General features: G+C 42.8%; 1 protein-coding gene across 5 annotated transcripts in view; it reads left to right on the top strand.

Annotated features, from left to right (window-relative positions):
• Positions 1 to 14,070, top strand: part of LOC140070832 (capping protein, Arp2/3 and myosin-I linker protein 3-like) — an 813,581-nt gene that overhangs the window by 578,747 nt on the left and 220,764 nt on the right. For all 5 annotated transcript variants that reach the window (XR_011848999.1, XR_011848997.1, XR_011848998.1 and 2 more), the window contains exon 20: positions 10,332 to 10,386. Coding sequence is in view for 2 of the 5 variants with exons in the window: in XM_072117787.1 (XP_071973888.1) it covers positions 10,332 to 10,386 (55 nt within the window). In the remaining 3 variants the exon portion in view is untranslated. The remainder of the gene's footprint in view (positions 1 to 10,331; positions 10,387 to 14,070) is intronic.

The following is a 14,070-nucleotide window of genomic DNA, read 5'->3' as shown; positions in this document are numbered from 1 at the left end:
TCAGACTCGGTCCCAGCCTCCACCAAGTTAACCCAATGTGCCGTCAGCAATATATAGTGGCCCTGCCCGGCAGCACTCGTCCACGTGTCCATGGTCAGGTGGACCTTGTCAGAAACGGCGTTGGTCAGGGCATGGATGATGTTCTCTGACACGTGCTTGTGCAGTGCTGGGATGGCACATCGGGAAAAGTAGTGGCGGCTCGGGACCGAATACCGAGGGGCGGCCGCCGCCATGAGGTTTCGAAAGGCCTTGGTCTCTACCAGCCTATAGGGCAGCATCTCCAGGCTAAGCAGTTTGGAGATGTGGACGTTGAGGGCTTGTGCGTGTGGGTGGGTTGCACTATACTTCCTTTTGCGCTCCAGCGTCTGGGGTATGGAGAGCTGAACTCTGGTGGATGCTGTGGAGGATCGTGGAGGCGAAGATGGGGTTTTCGCATGGGAGGTGTTTGGGCCGGGGTCCTGGGCAGGGGGCTGACTAGCAGATGACACAGGGGAAGGAGCAGTGGTGTGCCCGGCCGGAGGTGAACGGGCTTGGTGCCAATGAGTGAGGTGTTTAGCATTCATATGCCTGTGCATACTGGTGGTAGTTAAGCTAGTAGTGGTGGAACCCCTGCTGATCCTGGTTTGGCACAGGTTGCACACCACAGTCCGTCGGTCATTCCAACCTGTTCTGCTATAGGACTCGCCTCCGTCTCAGAAGCACTGTGTTCACCCGGCCTATCAACTCAGCTTTTGTCTGTCACCTCATTATCCTCCGATCCCTCAGTCTGCTCTCCCCCCGGACTTCCTGCCCTGACAACAACTTCACCACTGTCTGACAACCGTGTCTCCTCATCGTCCGACACCTCTTTACACACTTCTTCCACTACGTCAATAATGTCATCATCACCCACAGACTGCGACCGGTGGAAAACCTGGGCATCGGAAAATAGCTCAGCAGCAACCGGACAAGTGGTTTGTGACTGTGGGAAGGGTCCAGAAAACAGTTCCTCAGAGTATGCCGGTTCAAATGCCAAATTTTGCTGGGAGGGGGCAGACTGGGGGGAAGGAGGCTGAGGTGCTGGAGGAGTGCTGATTTCGGTGACATGGATGGACTGCATGGAAGACTGACTGGTGGACAAATGGCTAGAAGCATTGTCCGCAATCCACGACATCACCTCTTCGCACTTTTCTGGCCTCAACAGTGCTCTACCACGAGTCCCAGTATCTTGAGACATGATGAACCTAGGGAGTGTAGCTCTGCGGCGTTCCCCTGCTCCCTCATCAGCAGGTGGTGTCTCACCCCGCCCAGGACCACGGCCTCTGACCCCTGCAGTAGTTGGACGCCCACATCCACGCCCTCGTCCTCTACCCCTAGCCCTCGGGTTAAACATTTTCCAAATTAAAGTGTAAACTTTAATTTTTTTTTTTTTTTAAACAAAACGATGCTATCCTATTGCTATGGCTAGTTTCTAACCTACACTGACAGCACACAACTGGATTTTGTGCTGTGCCTGATGACTTTGAGTTATAAAAAGAAATAAACGTAAAAAAAAATAAATCAGCAGACTCTGCCTAATTCAAATCAAACCCCCAATAAATTGTCCCACTTCGGTGTTTGAGGTGGATATGTGTGTCACTAAGAGCTAAACACAACGGTTGCAGGTCCCCCTGCAAATTACTCACAATATGGTACTAGCTGCGCTACTAATGGCAGCAAGCCCAGCCACAGGCAAACCAAAAAAAAGTAAAATAAAACGTTATTGTAGCCCTAAGAAGGGCTGTTGGGTTCTTGTAGAATCACTCCTGCCTAACACTATTCTAATAGAACACCCTAACGCTTTCCCTGACCAGCAGCAGCTCTCTCCCTAGCGGAATCCAGACAGAGAATGATCCGAGCAGCGCGGGCAGGGGCTAGTCTATTCCAGGGTCACCTGATCAGGCCAGCCAACCACTGCTATCGACGTGTAAGGGTACCACGTCATGCTGGGTGGATTGCAGAGTCTCCTGGCTTGTGATTGGCTCTGTTTATGGCCGCCAAAAATCACAACGGCGGGAGATGCCATTTTCTCGAACGGGCGAAATACTCGTCCGAGCAACGAGCAGTTTCGAGTACGCTAATGCTCGGACGAGTATGTTCGCTCATCTCTACATAGGAGGATTTGAGACACTTCTGACTTTTTCTACTTCAGTGACATCACTTGAACGGTATTTCCAACAATGAACAAGAGGTAGGGGCGTAACTAGGAGTGGCAGGGCCCCAAAGCAGGCTTCTGAATGGGGCCCCCCTTCCTATTTATACGCACACATTAATACACTCATGCACACACATATAGAGCATATACACACACACATATACAAACATACAGCATATAAACACACATATAGTGCATAGGCACCATACACCATATACACATACACAGCATATACTTATTTAACCGCTCTCATACACATCACAGATATAGCATAAAAACATCACATATATGTTAGTATGCATATAATGCATATTGATGCACATCCTCTATTCTTTAGTGTGTCAGGTTGGATGATGAAGCCCCCTAACACTGCGGGCCCCATAGCGGCTTCTATGGCTGCTACCACTGTAGTTACTCCCCTGATGAGAGTTCTAGCTACCTATGGGAGCTGCCTCTTTAGCTTAATGTAATTGATTTCTTCTTGGATATGCATAGATTAACAACATAGCAGTGCTTTTGGGAACCTTTCATGAGGAGACCAATTTTTAACATACTCCCAGTCGCCACAGAGCATAGTACATACATGCCAAAGAGTTTTTGTATAAAAAAATAGGTTTTACAGAAAAAAAAGATATGTTATATAGTACCATTCAATACCATGTGCTGTGTGACTAGGCACTCGTCACCTGGGAGTGGTTATATAGGAGCCGTTTTCCCCCATCCTTGGGTAACCGCACCTCCATGTGTTCTTTTCAAATAAATTAATAACTCCCATCACTTGTAGAGGCTGTGAAGGAGCAGGGGGCGTCACTAAGCCAAGTGGTGGGCTTTTTCATATATCTGACAAGGACACATGGAGGAGTGGTTTCCCAAAGGTGGGGAGGGAAACTGCTCCTTTCCAGCCACTCCCAGGTGCCTAGTGCCTAGTTACACAGCACATGGTATTGAAAGGTACTATATAACATATCTATAAAACCTATTTTTTATACCAAACCTTTTTGGCAGTGTATGAACTATGCTCTGTGAGGACTGGGGAGTGCTAAAAATGGGTCTCCTGGTAAAAGGTTCCCTTTAATCAAGGGTAACTTTTGTTCTGGGGTGGCGCAGGTGCATATTCTTTTGATCACAGGGTCCACAGTGCCTTGTGGTAAATATGGCCCTGCCCTTACCGCCTTACGAGAGTAGGCATTCCCCTGGCATTTAGGGGAAGTCTTTTGATGCAGCATTATTACCCCTTAGGAACCCCCCGCCTTCATTTGCCAATTTAGAGTAATCTCCTTATCAGTGGAGGAATTTGTTTTTACTAGATGTTAGTATTTTTTATTTGTGTGTAAAATGTGATTAATTTTGACATTCTTATATTTATCAGCATGTTATAAATATTTACATTGCAATCATTATATTAACCACTTAATGGGTTAATTAATAGATTTCGGGACACCGGGTCCTGCAAGTGCAGGTGTCGGGCTGTGATATCACAGCCCAGACCCGGCACTAACACCCGGGACCGGAAAAACTCCCCGGGTCTTTAACCCCTTACACGCCGCGGTCAAGCTTGACCCCGGCGTGCAAGTGTGTACCCCGTGGATCGGACCCCCCTTGGTGTGATTACCAGGGGATCCGATCCCTCCTGCCTTAGCCCCGGGTTCCGACGAGTGACCCGAGGCTGTCGGCTCCTCTCTGTGCCGGGTTCCGCCTCCTGGCAGGTATCGGCTGTATGTAACTAAGCATGCTCAGCATGCTCAGTTACTTACACTATACACTGCAATACAAGGTTATTGCAGTGTAAAGGCTTGAACAAGCGATCGGACGCTTGATCAAGCCAAGAAGTAGAAAATGAAAAAAGTTAAAAAAAAAAAAAAGATTTAGTCATTTTAGAATATAAATAAATAAATAAAATAAGAGTCCCAAAATCTCCCCAGGTACACATAAAATGCAAATAAAGTATATAAAACACAAAAACACGTACATATTTGGTATCACCGCGTCCGTATTAATCTGTACAATAAATCTAAATCAATATTGAACCCGCTCGGTGAACGACGTAAAAAAAAACTCGAAAAACTTCCCGTAATATACAATTTTTCATCAAACACTAAACACAAAAAATTTTCTAAAAAGTGATCAAAAAAAGTTTTGTTCCCTAATATGATACGACTGAAAATAACAACTCTCAACCAGATCTGACAACAGAAAAATACAGAAGTTATGGCCCTAAAAAGTTGTCAATAGTAAAAACAATGCGATTTTCTCCAATATTGGTTTTGCTCAGGAAAATTGAGCAAAGATGAGAAAAACTATATAAATGAGGTGTCACCATAATCGTAGTGAACCAGAGAATAAAGATAAAATATTATTTTTACATTACAGTAGCGGGGGGGGGGGGGGGAAATGCTAAAAATCCAAAATAAAAATTGATGATTTTGTTTGTGTCCCCCTTGAAATAGTTAATAAAATCTCATGAATAAGCTTTATACTCCCAAAATAAATTATCTATACATTGTATCTCATCCCGTAAATAATAAGCCTCATATGTTCGCATTACCAAAAAAAAATAAAATTTATACGTTGTACAATGTGACAATAGAAATCTGCTGTGAAGGGCGCCTCCATTCATTCTATGCCCGGCCGTGCGCCCATACAGCAGGACACCACCATATATGGGGTATCGCTACACTCGGGAGGAATTGGGCATCAAATGTTGCAGTGCGATTCATCATTTAATTTATTCTGAAACTTGTCAGTTTTGGCCTAAATGAATGTATTTTCCAAAAGAATTTGAAAGTTTCTAAATCGAAGGTCCATATTGTTTTAACCCATGTGAAACACTTAAAGGGTTAATAGACTTAATAGAAGTTGTTTTACATACGTTGAGGGGTGAAGTTTCTATAGTGGGGTAATTTATGTGGTTTTACTGTTATTTAGGCCTTTCAAAGTCACTTGGAAGCTGAGTGTCCCTTAAAATGTGAGTTTTGGCAATTTTCATGAAAATGAGAAAAATGGCACCTAAAGTTCTGCACCTCATAACATCCTAGAAAAATGAGAGGACGCATAAAATATCATCTCAGCATAAAGCAGACATTCCAGAAATGTTAATTATCAAGCTTTTTGGGTAGTTTTACTTCCTGTCTGGAAAGCAGAACATTTCAAACTTGGAAAATGAAGAATTTTTACAAACTTTTGCCAAATTTTCACTTTTTTTCAGAACTAAATGCAAAACTTCTCACTTAAATTTTGTAACTAACATGAAGTACAATGTGTCATGAGAAAACAGTCTCAAAATCTCCAGGATATGTTAAAGCGTTCCGAAGTTATAACCAATTATCGTGAGACAGATCTGAATCAGATTTGAAAAATCGAGTCTGGTCATTGAGCTGAAAACTAGTGTCGGTGATAAGGGGTTAAGAATAGTGGATGACAGAAAACAGCACTGTAGATTATTTTAATTGGATAGTTTTGTTTAACCCCTTCCTGACATTTGAAGTGGAGGTGCGTTCCCGCAAAATGCAGTAGTATTACGTCAAGCTTCCTGCGCCGGTTCCTGAACGGACCCGGCGCCAGAAGCTGCGGGTGTCGGCTATATATTATAGCCGACACCTGCTTACTGGGGGGTCCGCTGCTCCGATCGCAGCCCCGGGACTGCCAGTGCCCAGGGCTGCGCGATCTTCCTCCAGAAGCCGGGTCCCGGCTGTAAGACACTGGGCATGCACAGCATGTTAAAACTAAATAAAGGTTTTTTTTAATAAAAATAAATAATAAAAGAATGTGAAAGTCCCCCCAAACACCACATTTCCCTGTACACAAGTAATAAAGTATAAAAAAAACACTAAATCGCAAAAACCCCCCACTTATTTGGTATATAGTTATTTTTATAAAAATGGCAATACTAAAACAAATGCAATTTTTTCTATTCTAGTTTTCCTTCAATAAAATTGGACAAATATAAACAAAACTATATAAATGAGGTATCACCGTAATCTTAGTGATCCGTAGAATAAAGATAATGGGGGTCATTTACTAAGGGCCCGATTCGCGTTTTCCCGACGTGTTACCCGAATATTTCCGATTTGCGCCAATTTCCCCTGTATTGCCCCGGGATTTTGGCGCACGCGATCAGATTGTGGCGCATCGGCGCTGGCATGCACGCGACGGAAATCGGGGGCGTGACTGAACGGAAACCCGACGGATTCGGAAAAACCGCTGCATTTTTTTAAAAAAATGTGTTGCGGAGCTTGCACTTACCTTCACTCAGCCCGACTCGGTGTATTCCAGGGCGTTCCGGGGAACTTCAGCGCAGCAGTGCCACCTGGTGGACGTCGGAGGAACTGCCTTAATAAATCCCGGCCGGACCCGAATCCAGCGCAGAGAACGCGCCGCTGGATCGCGAATGGACCGGGTAAGTAAATCTGCCCCAATATATTATTGTTATGCTACAGTGAACACCCCCCCCAAAAAATGCTACAAATCCAAAACAAGAATTGATGATTTTATTTTCCTCCACACGTAAAAAGTTAATAAAATTGCTCCAATAAGCTAAAAACCCACTAAAATGAAGGGGTTTTTTTTACAGCGCATCTCGTCTTGCAAAAAATAAGCCCTTTGTCTAAATTGCTTAAAAAATAAATAAAGATTGTATAGCCTATTCCCGACGTGCGTTGTTATAGAACCGTGCGGCGGGTAGTGACTTGCCAACACGGTTCAGACACAGTGATCAGGGCAAGATGGCGGCTGTTCCTGACAGCCATCCATCGTGCCCCATGGACCAGAAGGGTTACGTAGACCCCCCCCCCACGCCCTCCCAGTTCATGATCACTGCTATTGGCTCATCAATTCAGACCAGCCAATAGCAGCAAATTTACTTATGACGTCAGTAATACGGATCACCTTGTCTGTAGACATGGTGATTGGGGCAGGGTGGCGGCTGTTCCTGACAACCACCAATTTTGCCTTGAGATCCAGAGGGGTTTTGTTGCCCCCCGCTGTCCATGTTTGCCGCTATTGGCTGGTCGATTTGGTCAAGCCAAAAGCAGCAATATTCGTCACAACGGGCATCGCTAGGGTGAATAAGAGCAACACTTGGTGATAATTTCCCTACGAACAACGAAGATATGGTACAAAAGCGCTGGCCGTGTACATTGTACAGATGATGCTATACAACTCTTACAAGCTGTTCCAATGTGCAGGTCCTGCCGTATCATTTCTCCGTTTTCAAGAGGGGACCCAGTACATCTGGTTTAGATGTTCCTGTGTCTTGCCAGGACAGCATTTTCCCAGTGAATTCTGCTGCTTCTAAAGGTAAGACTCAATAAAGGGGCGCCACATAACGGGCACTGAACTTTCCAGAAATAATTGCAATTTGTGTTTTGGACTCCATTGCACATCATATTTGGAAACCACCTATGTTCAAAATGCTCATTTCACCGCGTGTATTACACTACACCACATATTACACCTTGCTATATTTCCCAAGGGGTGTACATTCAACAATTAGGGTCACTTTGCGGGTTTTCCTCTGTTTTGGTACCACTACGGCTCTCCAAATGTATCCTGACACATGTGAAGGATTTCTGTCAAATTTGGCCTCTAAAAGACAAACATCCCTCTTTTCCTCTACTGTGCACCCATAAAGCATTTTATATGCACATGTGGGGTACTTCTACACTCAGGGGAAATAGTTTTACAGCTTTTTCGGGGTTATTTAATATATTATTGCTTGTGGCTTACAAAAATTAGTGGCTTGCAAAAATTAGGGGTAAAGTGACATTTATAGTAAAATTTTCACCTTTCTAATGTTTAGGGCCTAATTGGATCATTCACCTGTAGGGGCAAATACATATATTACACATCGCAAAATTCTCTAAGGGATGTGCGTTCAAAAATTAGGGTCACTTTTTGGATTCTTATCTGTTTTATACCACTAGGGTTCTCCAAATGCATGTCAAACATTTCTGTCAAATTTGGCTTCTAAAAGGCAAACATCCCCCTTTCCTCTTACTGTGCGCCCATACAACATTTTATATACACATGTGGGGTACTTCTACACTCGAGAGAAATAGGTTTACACATTTTGGGGGGTTATTAAATTTTTTTTATCCCTTGTGGCTATAAAAAATTAGGGGTAAAATCAAATCAAACAGCTTTACGGACAAATACACATATTACACCATGCTAAATTCTCTAAGGGGTGTGCTTTCCAAAATGGTGATACTTGTTGGGGTTCCCTCTGTTTTGGTACCACTACGGCTCTCTAAATGCATCCTGACACATGTAAAGGATGTTTGTCAAATTTGGTTTCTAAAAGGCCAACGCCCCTCTTTCCCTTCTGAGCAATTTTATACTCGGGAGAAATGCTAGTAGACATTTTTTGGGGTTGTTTCATCTTTAATGCCTTATGGGATACAAAAATTAGCCGTAAAAGTGACTTTTTGGGGAAAATGTTCATCTTTTTCCTTTTAGCGACCTAATTGAAGCAAACACCTGTAGGGGAAAATACACATATTACACCTTGCTAAATTCTCCAAAGGGTGCACTTTCCAAAATGGTGACACTTGTTGGGGTTCTCCTCTGTTTTGGTACCATTATGGCTTTCCAAATGTATCCTGACACATGTAAAGGATGATTGTCAAATCTGGCTTCTAAAAGGCCAAAGTCCCTCTTTCCCTTCTGAGCCCTACTGCGTACCCATACAACACTTTATATGCAAAAGTGGTGCAGTTCTGTGCTTAGAAGAAATAGTTTTACACATTTGTGGGGGTTGTTTCATCTTTTAACTTTTGTGGCTTACAAAAATTTGGGGTAAAAGTGACTTTTTTGAGAAAACTTTCACCTTTTTTCCCTTTTGGGGTCTAATTGAATCAAACACCTGTTGGGGCAAATACACAAATTACACCTTGCTAAACTCTCCAAGGGGTGTACTTTCCAAAATGGTGTCTCTTGCTGGGGCTTTCCTCTGTGTTTGTACCATTATGGCTCTCCAAATGTATCCTGACACATGAAAACTTTTTCAGCCATATTTGCCCTCCAAAAACGAAACAACGCTCTTTCCATTCCAAGCTCCCCCCTGTGCCCGTACAGCAAGGTACAGTGACAAATGGGTATTGGCATACTCAGGAGAAATTGTTTTAAACATTGTAATATGCATTTTCCTTTTTAACCCATTGTGAAGGTGCAAATTTTAGTGTTCAATGAATCTACAGTAAGATAAAATTACATTTCTGTAATTTCAATTTCATTTAACTTTTACCATCAGGAAACGCTCATAGGGTTTTCTGTCATGTGGGCCTTATAAAGTCACTAAATTGACCCTCCAAAAGTAAGTTTTGATGATTTTCATGAAAATCTGAAAAATTGCACCTAAAGTTATAAGGCTCCTAACATCCTAAAAAAAGGAAAAGATGTTTGAAAAATGATGCCAAGTTAAAGCAGACATATGGAAAATGTTTGTTATCAAGTTATTTTAATGATATGACCAACTTTCTAAAAAGTAGAAAATGTTGAATTTGGAAAACATCGTTTTTTTCAAAATTTTTGCCAAATTTCCATTTATTGCATAAATTGATACTAAACATATTGATTAAATTTCTCAACCAACATGAAGTACAATGGGTACTTACCCGGTCCATTTGCGATCCAGCGGCGCTTTCTTTGCGGTGCAATCGGGTCTTCCGGCAATTCACTAAGGCAGTTCCTCTGACGTCCACCAGATGTTGCTGCTGCGCTGAAGTTCCCCGAGGTCCGCCAGAGTGCACCATCCTATACTTGGTGAAGGTAAGTGCGTGTCCCGCGACACTTTTTTTAAAAATGTGGCGGTTTCTCCGAATCTGTCGGGTTATCATTCGTCCACGCCCCCCCGATTTCCGTCGCGTGCATGCCGGCGCCAATGCGCCACAATCCAATCACGGGCAATACAGGGAAAATCTCCGCAAATCAGAAATATTCGGGTAACAAGTCGGGAAAGCGCAAATCGGGCCCTAAGTAAATGACCCCCAATGTGTCACGAAAAAACTATCTCAAAATCAACTGGATATGTTAAAGTGTTCCAAAGTTATAACCACTTTAACAGACACATGTCAGATTTTAAAAAATGGGCCGTGTCAGGAAGGTGATAAAGTGGCTTCAGCGTTAAGGTGTTAATAATTTTTTCTTTTTTCTGTTGTAGCACTGTCACAGATATACTTCACAGAATTGTACAGCTTCTTCAAGACGACGATTGTGTATGTATTAAATAGTTATCAACATTTTGATGCACAGAAGCAGTTTTGGAGATGGTTGTGAGAAAAGCAGATAGTATGAGATTTAGTGTGCAATGGTAATGGCTTAATTAATAAGCCATTGTATAAATTTGCATTAGAGAAACACTGGAAATTTTATATTAATTTTTGAACTTCGCAATAAACACTCATTTTAATCAGCATCTGTGTGTCAAGACAAGACCTAAGTGTTGACAGACCTAAGTTACCCACCACCCTTGCTCCTGCTCAACTGTCCATACTGTAACCTACAAGGGACAACTTAATAATAGTCCTTACTAGTAAGTGTCCATAAGATGACAAATGAACAGAGCGAAACAAACAAGGGAGACAGACAAATGACAGACTCAAGTGACTTTAGAACTGGGTAAAATCCAAGATGGCAGAATTGTACAGAGTGGTAAGGCAAAATAATATTTGTTTTACAAGGCATGGGTCAGGATTAAAGATTTTTCAAACATTTGATTCGATGAGTTCGCCGAATTTTCCGTCAAAATTTGTTTTGACCCGAATCGAATCATGGTGAATCAAGTTAAAAAACAGGTATTTCCTGGCTGCAGAGAGCCTGTACGGTGTTGCAGAAAGTTTTGCCATGCTTAAATATGCATAGGGAGTGCGGTTTGGTCTTCAAACAATGCTGTGTTTTAGTATGACATGCACATGACAGCTGCTGCTCTAAGAATCGATTCACTCTTCAATTCCGTGGGCACTTATAGGGGCCAACTTGACCAAATAAGTGAAGCGGGAACGCAGCCTTACAAGGTAACGTCTGTGCCAGCTCGAAGGACTGAGCTGAGGGCCAAGATCCCACTATATCATCGAAGAGTGCACTCTTTTTACACTGACATCAGATGATTCCATAGATTACGACAGAACCTGTTCTGTTAAACGGGGATACCTGTAGAAACCCCCCAAAAGAGTGGAGAGGGTGTCGGCAGTAATTTTGCATTGAGGTCACTGATAATTTTGCCCTTCTGTCAATAATCCATCAGTATTGCTAAAGTCAATAATAAACAGGAGTTGTGTATCCACTCCTGCTTTTGGCTATCAATCCCAAAGCTTTTCATTCCTTCTGACAGATGAAATGAAGTGGAAAACCAAACATAGTGGCAACATCATAGAGTAGTGGAGGGTGAAAACAGCATTATAAAAATCACAGGGTGTTCCAGAGAGACAGCGGTCAGTTGGCAGCAGCATGAGTAGGCCGCAGAGTGGCACAATGACAAATTATGGAGGTGGCAGTAACATCGTAGGCCACAGAGTGGCAGAATGACAGGGCGTGGAGGTGGCGGCAGCAGCAGCCACAGGAGGTCAGTGAGCGGCACAATGACAATTTCTGGAGGTGGAAGCAAAATGGTAGGCCACAGAGTGGCACAATGACAAAGTGTGGAGGTGGTGGCAGCAGCAGCAGAAGGTTAGAGAGTGGCACAATCACAGTGTGTGAAGGTGGGTGGCAGCAATAGCAGCAGCATGAGGCCAGAGAGTGGCAGAATGACAAATTCTGGTGGTGGCAGCAACATGGTAGGCCACAGAGTGTAGATGTGCCAGCAGCAGCAGGAGGTCAGAAAGTGGCACAATGAAAGAGTGTGGAGGTGGGTGACAATTCCAGTCACTGGAAAAGATGGTGGTAGGCAGATGGAGCAACTGGCAGCAGATATGTGGCATCAGGCAGTGGCTGAGGCAGGTAGTTAGAATCCAGACACAGATTTCTTGATATCTACTTTAGCAACAAAAAAGAATTGAATATTGGGGAATACAGAACCCAAAAACTGACTCCCTGGACATTGAGCAAAATCACTCCATCAACTATGTTGATTTGACACGGATTTCTTGATATCCCCTTTAGCAACAAAAAAGAATTGAGATTTGGGGAATACAGAACCCCAAAAACTGACACCCTGGACTTTGAGAAAAAAAGCACATGCAGTGTGAAATGACGGGATTGCAAATGGCCGTCTGTTTTTATAGGGCTGCGGCATCACATAAGCCTGCCAGTCGCTGATTGGCTTACATGTCTGCACATGTGATTGGGAGAGTTCCTTTCTTCTTAGTATTTACGGTTGAAAAAAGACACATGTCCATCAAGTTTAGGGAAAACAGTCCTATATAACATAACATTCAATGCTATTTAGATGTAAAAAGGCATGTAGACACTTCTTGAAGCTTTCCGCTGTGACCATTGCCTGAGGCATACTATTGCACAGATTGACAGTTCTCATAGTAAAAAAGCCCTGCCGCCTCTAGTGATAAAACCTTAATTTCTCAAGACAGTGCCCCCTCGTCTTTTGATTTGATTTAATCTGAAACAACTTACCACTATATTTTTTGGACCATTCATATATTTATATAAATCAATCATGTCCCCTCATAGTAGTCTCTTTTCCAGACTAAAAAATCTAGTTGTTTAAATCTTTCCACATAACTGAGACCCTCCATACCCCTTATCATTTTTGTGGCTCTTCTTGGAACCCTCTCCAGCTCCATGGCATCCTTTTTATGGACCGGAGCCCGGAACTGGACAGCATATTCCAGGTGAGGCCGAACCAATGCCTTTTACAGTGATAATATTACATTCCTATCCCGAGAGTCCATACCACTTTTGATACATGACAACATGCTACTGTCTTTAGAGGCATCTGATTGACATTGCATGCTGTTATTCAATTTATGATCTACTAGTATCCTCAGGTCCTTCTCAACAAGGGACTCCCAGATGTACTCCCCAAGGACATATTTTGCCTTTGGATTAATAGCCCCCAGGTGCATAACCTTACATTTATCCACATTGAACCTCTTTTGCCATGGGGATGACCAAACACTTTGTTTGTCCAAGTCACCTTGCAGCCTATGAACATCTTCCATAGACTGTATTATACTACACAGTTGTCATCTGCAAAAATAGACACAGTGCTATTAATTCCTACCTCTATATCATGAATAAATATATTAAATAGTAGTGGGTCAAGCACCGAACCGTGGAGTACACCACTCATAACTGGTGACCATTCCGAGTAGGAATCATTTACCATAACTCTCTGGATACGATCGATACGATATTTGGCACCACACCAGGCATTACGGAACCCCTGAAGATTTTAGACAACGGTACAGAAATAACAGAACTGAGTTCTTTAAGAACTTAAGGAGCCTTGTACAGATTGATTTTATTGAGCTTAGATTGGATCATGTCTACATTCAGCCAGTCTAGTATATAACAGGAGGCATGACCCGCACTGGCACCACCCACGTCAGAAGTTCTTTATTCTATTGTATAAACGGAGCTAAAAAAAAAAAACTATTAGGTATCTCCACCTTCTCTTGGTCTCCTGTCACCGATGCCCCATTTTCTGAATAAAAGGGTCCAACCTGCTCTGACCCATTTTTTTCCATTGATATACTTAAAACATTTCTTGGGATTTGTTTTGCTATCTTTAGCCACCTGTCTTTCATTTTGCATTTTGGCTGATTTGATTTCCTTCTTACAGATTTTGGTAAGTTTTTTTGTAAATATTGAAAGCCTCAGGCGACCCGTTAGATTTATGCCCTCTTTTTATCACTAATTGCCCTTTTAACTGTAGCTGTAAGCCACGTGGGGTGTAATCTACCCGTCTATACTTGTTACCTATTGGAATAAATTTAGAAGTATAA

Source organism: Engystomops pustulosus, chromosome 7 (assembly GCF_040894005.1).
Source record: "Engystomops pustulosus chromosome 7, aEngPut4.maternal, whole genome shotgun sequence".
In the NCBI taxonomy this organism is placed as follows: Eukaryota; Metazoa; Chordata; class Amphibia; order Anura; family Leptodactylidae; genus Engystomops; species Engystomops pustulosus.
The sequence above is the reverse complement of the archived record's forward strand: the minus strand, read 5'-3'. Positions and strand labels throughout refer to the sequence as shown.